Raw genomic sequence first — 8,251 nt, 5'->3', positions numbered from 1 at the left:
GCGGTCCGTGTCTCCGGCAGTCGGCTCTGAAGCCAGGGCGTAGCCGGGTGACAGCCCGCGGTCCGGGGGCAGGGACAGCGGGGGGGCTCCAGGCCCGGTCGGCGAACGCCGGGCTGGTTCCGTGCCCGCCGGGACGGCTCCGGGCCCGGTTCTACCCCTTGCGCTGCTTGTGCCGGGGGTTGGTCTTGCAGTACACGTAGAGCCGCCCACGCCGCCGCACGATGAAGCAATCCTTGCAGCGCCTCTTCAGCACCGTCTTCGTCTTCAGCCCCGCCACCAGCGCCGGCAGCGGCGGCCCGGGCGGCGGGGGCACGGCCAAGCAGCCCGCGGGGCCCCAGCACGGCGTCTGGGCCCCGCTGCCGCGCCGCCCGCCCCCACAGGGGCCAGCGAGCAGAAGGGCGAGCGGCACAGCGAGCGCAGCGGGCCCGCGGAGGCGGCCCGAGCCAGGAGGGACACAATGTCCGTGCCCTGCGGGGACAGTGCGACGGTGAGGAGACCCCCCGCCATACCCTCTCCCACCGCGCCGCTCCCCCCGCACTCACCGCCGCCACGAGTGCCCCCCGCAGGCCGGAAGCGCGCGCAGGGTCCGGGAAGGGCGGGGCCAGAGGCGCGCCCACGCCCGCCCGGGATCACGTGGCTGGCGCGAAAGATGGCGGCGCCCGCCGCGACCCTTCCGCTGCTGATGCCGGCGGGGCCGCCCGCTGCTGTCCAGGCCCGGGGCGGCCGCCACCGCCGCCACCTTTCGGCCTTATGGCGTGCGGGTCTCTGAGACCGGCGAGCTGGTGACGCACACAGGGCAGGTGAGCGCGCCGGGCCCGGTGCTGCTACCCCTCCCCTGCCCGGGGAGGGCGGCGGGCGCGCCGCGGGGAAATAGTGCCGGGGCTGCGAGCAGCGCGCTGGCATGCTGTGATGTAAAGGGGCGGCTTAGGTTGGACATTAGGAGGAATTCCTTCAGAGAAAGGGTGATTAGACATCGAAATGAGCTGCCCAGGGAGATGGTGGAGTCACTGTCCCTGGCGATGTTTAAGGAAAGCCTGGACTTGGTGCCACGGTCTGGTTGACGCGGTGGAGTTGAGTCAGTGGTTGTACTCGATGGCCTCAGAAGTCCTTTCCGACCTGTGATTGATTCTGTGCGATTCTGTGATTCTCCGTTTAGTAGGCGCTGTGGAAATTAGTGTTCTTGGATGATACGTACGCAGGTTTCAGAAATAAAAGAACCCTACCCTGTTAATTAGTTACAGGGTCATTGGCAATTACCGGGCGTTCCGGTCTGAACCCGGCATTTGACCCAGCCGAGGAGCAGACAGGTGGGAGGTACGCTTGTGTCAGTGCTTTGTAGCTCCATTTTCTCTCTTCTCTAATGGAGAAACTGAGCGTGCGAGAGAGGGATGCTCGTGTGGTGCCCTGTGGAAATGCGAGAGGGGCACGACTGGTGGATATAACGTGCGAAGGCTCTCTCTGTGGTTAGTTAACGGAACATAAATAAATACACAACTTGAATTTCCTAGTTTGGTTTGCTTTCTAGATGACAGTGGGAGATCAAGGAAAGGAATTGTGAGTAATAAATCTGTGTTCAACTTTATGATCAGAACTAAGGCTTCTGTTTACTGGCTTTCATGTCACACCCCCATACCAGCAGTTTCCTTTTCTTTTCTGCTTTATAACGTGGAATTTATTTTCTTGTGTGACAGAAATGAAAACTACTTTTCCTATGTAGTACATACTTGTAAGATGATGATAATACTTGAAATCAGGGAAGCAGTTCATACTGTTTATTCTGTAAGCCTTTGTGTTCTTTGTTTATAAGTAGTTGCTATTTAAATAAGATCAAGTTTATTTTATGTTCTAGGTATACGATGAGAAGGATTATAGAAGAGTTAGATTTGTTGGACGACAAAAGGAGGTAACTCATTCTTCTTTTTCTTACAGAGGAGGGGGTAGTTTGAGGGGTTTTTTTCTTTGTACCTGATAGTGATATCCTCAACCTGATTGTCATTGAAAAAACCCAAAAACCAAAAAATTGCCAAAATAACCAACAACCAAGAAACCAACCAAACCCAAAAACCCCAGCCAAAATGAAACAAACTGGTTTGGATTTTGAGTTTCAGTGTTTGTTTTTTTTTCACTACAATGAAAATTCTTTTTAAGACAGCTTATAATGTGTTCTGTCTACCTTCCTACTTTTGACAAACTTGAAAAACTCAAGACTTGCTCTACACTTGTTAAGTGCTTGCATTTAGGTTGTTGAAGTTGTAGGCATTTGAGCATCTTAAACTCAGAACCGTTTTTGTTTAAAAAAACTTTTGGTATGTTTTTAATGTCATTGATAAGTCTTTTAGCACTGAGTTTTCTCAAATGATCAAGCAGTACAGCTCCATCAGGGATCTGCTGGCCTTTGGGAGAGAAATAGAGATTGTTTCATCTAAATTGTATTTCTCAATTTCTGAGCCTTTGATTAGTGCTGTAGTGTTAATGCTGTAAATGTTTATGTGTAGTGGAGGCATTAAATATCAGGTGTGGTAGAGTTTTAATGTAGTCGCAGGTAATTATTTTCTTCTTAAATCCACCTGAACTAATTATACTGATTTCCAAGTTTTCATAATCAGTTCACCTCATTGTATTGTGGATACAATTTAACTCATGCTGTGTGACAAAAATGGGGATTCTACATGTGAAATAATTAAATGAAAATGTCAAAATGCTGAATTAGCTTACTTCTGGAAGGGTAGTTGGCAAAGGAGGTAGGTCTCTTGCAAGTGTACTGCCTGTTTCTGTGCTACTTCTGTAACTTTGTAGGAAATGCTCCTTAAGCCTAATTCTCCACAGGGCAGGGTCCCTCTAATGTGCCTGGCCATCAGGTGATTTCAGACTCCATGTGGTGTGGAACACCTAGGGTTTTCAGTTCAATTCAGTTCTTGCTTCTCCAGCAAAAGTCAAGCTTTAAATCTGCTGAGCAAGGTTTAGTGCTAAGTTTTAATTGTGAAATTGGGACAAAATTTACACCTTAAATACTAAAATGATCCTTATCTTTGCTTATTAATGGGATCTCTCTGTAGGGGCTTTGCCATTGTCCCACAGTGTGTTTCAGCTGCTGGTATTAGGGTTTGACATCCGTGTCTGTAGTCTGAACGTTGTCTTGTTTCTGAAGCAATAGCTCACCTGTGATGCTGGTGACTGTTCCTTCTCATCACTTCCTCTCTTTGCCTTCAGTATGGGCCAGGTGTTTGAGTCTGGCTTGTGATCAGCCCAGACCAGCCACTGGGCCCAGAAAGCCAAGGCAGCTTTCTCGTCTGGGGACACGGCCACTGGGCACCCCCAGTGGGGGGGGGTCTGTGCCCGTGCTGTGGTGCTTCAGGTGGCCAGGCCCAGGGGCACAGCCTACCATATGTGGTTATTGTCCCCTCAGTTCTGCCAGCCTAATTGTTTAGGAAACCCACGTGTTTTAGCTGACATCATTGCTCTCTGTGCTGGATGTGCAGAACTGGGGGATTAGTGCTTTCTGGCAAGGGCCTAAAGCAAGTAGCTTTGACAAAACCGAGCATGGCAACTGCTAAACTGCACCTGCTGCAGTTCAACTAGGACTGCCCTTCTATAACCCCTAAGGTAGCACAGGACCCAATTCAACACTGCCTCCTTACTTTGGCTCTACCCTTTCTGTTGGGCTAGTGCAGCAGCTGAAGATGTGAGGAGAACTGACCTCAGTGTTGGTCTGTTTTAAATACTCTCTCCTGCTTTCCCTCTAGGTCTTTGGACTTGAGTCAAAACCAAGTTTGGTTTTACCTCTTTGGTCTCCTAGATTGTGTTCTAGCACAGGCAAGTAGGTGGAAAGAAACAGCAATGGAATTGTCAAACTGACACTGTGGCCAGGAAAAAAACTGCCCACTGAATTATGCATTGGGCATAATCTGGATGCGCTGAGGGAAACATCTCCTTCCTGCTAAGTACTACTGTGCTTTAGTTGAAGGGACTTGATGTAACTGAAACCACTTCTTTTTTCTTGTGGTGTGTTTTCCCTGTGAATTCCTGGACTGTCTCTTGTTTAGTAGGCTGAACCACAAACAAAGCAGCTATAGAGTGGTTTAGAAGTTCTTGCTTTCCCCTCTCCTCACAAATACCTTTGTGGTTAAAAAATGTTGGCAAGAGTGGAGTTCTTGCTTCTGAGCTTGAAGCAAAGGGGTATCATGGTGCTATCTCCCTCCTTCTTTAGCACGAAATCAAAGATGCACATTTTTGAGCGTTATTAAAAACAGCAGTAAAAGCCCTTGCTGTTTGGGAGAAGTTACATATGACTTGATGACACAAGCCCCAGGCAGTGGAGTTCTTGATGTTGCAAATTGTTTCAATACCAAAACTTAATTTTTTGTTAACTTTTTTAAGCTATCATCTTTTGGTAAAGACAAATTTTTTGTTGGCAAAAGTGACTTTTCCATTTCTGTACCAAAAATGCAGATTTTGGGGAGACTTCATTGGAGACTTGGTGAAAGATACTATATAAGAATACTGTTTTAGTTCTTAAGAATTCATGTAATGGATGTGTAGCTACCTGTTTCCCAAGAATTTCATCCTCATTCAAATACCAGCATGTTTATGAGCCTTATACACAGAGCAGTGGATAGTGCCTTCTTTGGGTGTACATATTATTTGATATTCATGTGTGTATAACATCACCTTTGAAAAAGCTGGTCCCTCCTGGAGTATTTTTACCTGAGCTGTGGTAGTAGTTGTCTGCTCAGTGCTTCTTTGGAGTCTATTGGAGTGCTGTAGTTCCTGCTGAGGCAAAAGTTGCCAGCCTGTCCAGAGATGGATATGTTTGCCAGGCCATGCAGGTGTGGTCTAGGAAAAAGCCCTACTTGTCAGTGATGTGCCTATTCAGGAAGTGAATATAATGGATTTACAGAGCGGCGTAGTGACATTTAGAGACTTTTCTTTTTTCTAATGATGAACAATTTGTCTTTCTGACTTGTTTTTATACACCCCATTCATGTTTTTGTGAGATTCTTGTGTGCGATAAAATAAAGTGTGTGGTTAGAGACTCTATATTACCGGCAATTGTTTTATCTCATGCCTGACCTTACTTGTCTCACTATTATTTTTGAGTTTATCAGCAGTGATTTTGCAGTTCTATCATGTAGTCACTAAAGCAGAATACAGAGGCATTGTTGGTTAAATATCTTCTGTTCTTGTCTGCTTGTTCCTGCTCACCTCTCTGCTGAATCTGCTTGGGTCACGTAAACCCAAGCACTGATGTGGCCTGTCTTATCAGGGGAAGGGGATTACTTTTTTAGAGTTTAGCGTGTAGTTTGTTGATCTGGCTTATGGCACAGAGTTGGTGGAGAAGATGGAAGAAAGCCTGTGCAGTGACTTCTCACAGTGGCTGTAGTGGAACTGCTTGGGAGGCAGCAAATAGCAATTGCTTTCTGTTTGACTGGGGAAGGTAACCAAAAGTTTCCCTCTTTTTCTTACAGGTGAACAAGAATTTTGCAATTGATTTGATAGCAGAGCAGCCTGTGAGTGAAGTTGAAAGCAGAGTGATATCATGTGATGGTGGTGGTGGAGCTTTGGGACATCCTAAAGTATACATCAACTTGGTAATATCATTATTCTGCCTATAGCATATTTTGCTTGTAAATTGTTTGTAAGATTATCTACTTTTTGTCATGTTAGTTTAACCAAGTAAAAATTTAACCAAGTAAAAGGAGTAACCCCTTGAAGTGCTCATATTATTTGTTGCCTAATATAAAATAGGAAGAATTAGAAGGCTCTTATTTGAAGTCACAGAAATTTCTTTTTGAAATTTTGATTAATAGGACAATATTTTTTAAAAAAAGAAATTAAGTGAAGTAGTAAGAACAAGCAGTGCCTTGAGACCAAGGAAATAATATTCTCGCTGTGTTTTGAGACTCTAATTATTTAAATGCCACCATGTAGACTGACAATGCATTTGCAGTATTCTTAGGAATATGCAGTTTATTTTGAATTTTGAGAGTTTAAGGGAAAAAAAGAGAAAACCAACCAAATAAACCCCTCTTTCAGCCTTTAGGAATCTTGGTAGTTTTGAAGGTTGAATGTTTCAATCATAGACAGAGAGTCAATGAAAAATAATTGTTGTATTGTCCTCCTATTGACTGTTGTGATTATTTCCAGTGTATTCTTGTTCTAGAGAGTAAAAATACTGAGGCTACTGTTATATGACCTTAGTGGAATCAGCAATTATGACCTCTTTCTTAAGTACTGTTCTCAAGCAGACCATGATTGCAAAAGTCTTAAAATCTCTGCTTGCTTTGACATTTTCTTATTGCCCAAAAGAGCGATAGGGGAGAGCTGGTGTCCTTTAGTGTTGTGACTCCTAACTATAACCACAAGCACTTTTATTTTGAAAAAAGAACTTTGTAATGATTCATTTGACATTATTCAAAGTCAAATACCGGGAGGTTCTGATTCGTAACACTTAGGAAACTTCAGCCTTAACTTGTGAAATGTTCTCCTGCCTTAACTTGTGTAGCACACTAATGTTGAGTTGCATTTATGTTGATTTGTTTGACCTGTACCACACTCTTCTTGAAGAATGCTTTAGTTTGTTGTGAATTTTGAGGTCTTTTTTGTGTTAATAATCAAATTACAAGATGTCTGATTTAGATCTTGAAAGCTAAAGTCTGCAAACAGAGAGAATGGTTTTAGATCAGCTTGTTTCCCCTACTCCTGACAACTGAAATCTAGGCTTTTGGGAGTGGAGGGTAGTTTGGATTATTGGCTTTGAATCTTGTAATAACTAATAATAATGAATCTTGTAATTGACTGCAAGTAGTTGTGTTGCTAAATAACAGAAGATTCCTTAGTATTTAACTGTCTTGTATTGTATCTTTTGGAGAAAATAATAAAATTTTATTCAGCAGTAACTACTCCTTTTCTCTAAAATATTTTCTTTCAGCATTTCTCATGGATTTCTACTGAAATTTTCCTCCTTCCTGTAGTGAACAATAACTCTGTTACTTACCAAAATTCCTGTCTTGGAAATGCCAAATCCTATTCTGTATTAAAATAATTATGAAGTGATCTTTTCAGAACATTGAAACAGATATAACTGAACTAGCTTAAGGTGTCCAGTTTGGAAAGAGGATCCTTTATTGCTGAAGAGATGTCATTTGGCTTGACTTTGAAATTATATTGTCGAAATTAGGCCTGGTAGTTGAAAGTGTGGCAGAAGAAGAGCTGCATAGGATATAGAAATAAAGCATGAACCTCATACCATCATTTTTTCTTCCAGTATTTCAAATAAGATTAAACTCAGTACTTCAGCTATACTGATCAGTTTTAAGATAGCACAAATAAATAAGACAAAAATTGTAATTTCTAAAAGTTTTATAAAGTGAAAATAGCAGCTGTTTCATTTTTATATTTTTGCAGGACAAAGATACAAAGACTGGAACATGTGGCTACTGTGGACTTCAGTTTAAACAGAAACATCACTGAAAGATCATCCCTGCATGATTGCCGATTTCTGTTCAGATGTTAACGTTCAACTATAAATAAACAATATATTTAGAAAGCCAAGATTAGCATTTGTGTTTATCTTAACTATGGAAAGTCCAGTCTGTACCTTTTTAAAACCCAGGCTCGTCAAGTATTCCAGAGCTGAATGGTATTACAGTATCTGCTTTGTACTTAATTTGGTCTTTGTGTTTGACAGACTTCTCGCAGGCTTGGAAGTGGTGTTTGGCTGCAGCATAGGTTTGGTTTGTACTGGGTAGATATGTATTTTTTGCAATAGTGAATTGGATGTAACTGTTTACTAGGTGATTAATTATCCTAGGTGTTTGTCTTTTGGCATTGTGTGAACTCTAGTGGGTTGACCCTGGCTGGATGCCGGGCACCCACCGAAGCTTCTCTATCACTTCCCTCCACAAGTGGACAGGGGAGAGAAAATATAACCAAGGGTTCATGGTTCAAGATAAAGCTTGGGAGAGATCACTCACCAAATACCATCAAGGGCAGAACAGACTCGACTGGGGACATGAATTGAATTTATTGCTAACAAAATCAGAGCAGAATAATGAGCAGTAAAATAAATCTTAAAAACACCTTTTCCCCCACCCTCCCTCCTTCCCAAGCCCTACATCCTCCCCCACTGTGGCGCAGGGAGATGGGGAATTGGGCTGTGGTCAGTTCATCATAGGTTATTCCCGCCATCGCTCAGGGAGAAGAGTCCCCTGCTCCAGCATGGGGTGCCTCCCACAAGAGACAGTCCTCCATG

General features: G+C 43.7%; 1 protein-coding gene across 1 annotated transcript; it reads left to right on the top strand.

Moving 5' to 3' along the window:
* The first annotated feature begins 649 nt into the window (after positions 1–649).
* On the top strand, positions 650–7,551 carry NDUFS6 (NADH:ubiquinone oxidoreductase subunit S6). Its single transcript, XM_018070005.2, is given in 5 exon segments — positions 650–688; positions 690–800; positions 1,850–1,903; positions 5,466–5,588; positions 7,405–7,551. Coding segments are annotated over 5 exon segments (393 nt in total). The 3' UTR covers positions 7,471–7,551.
* The last annotated feature ends 700 nt before the right edge of the window (positions 7,552–8,251 follow it).

Source organism: Manacus vitellinus, unplaced genomic scaffold (genome assembly GCF_001715985.3).
Source record: "Manacus vitellinus isolate BGI_N305 unplaced genomic scaffold, ASM171598v3 scaffold_17_pilon, whole genome shotgun sequence".
Lineage (NCBI taxonomy): Eukaryota > Metazoa > Chordata > Aves > Passeriformes > Pipridae > Manacus > Manacus vitellinus.
Note: the sequence above shows the minus strand (reverse complement) of the source record. Positions and strands in the feature narration are given on the sequence as shown.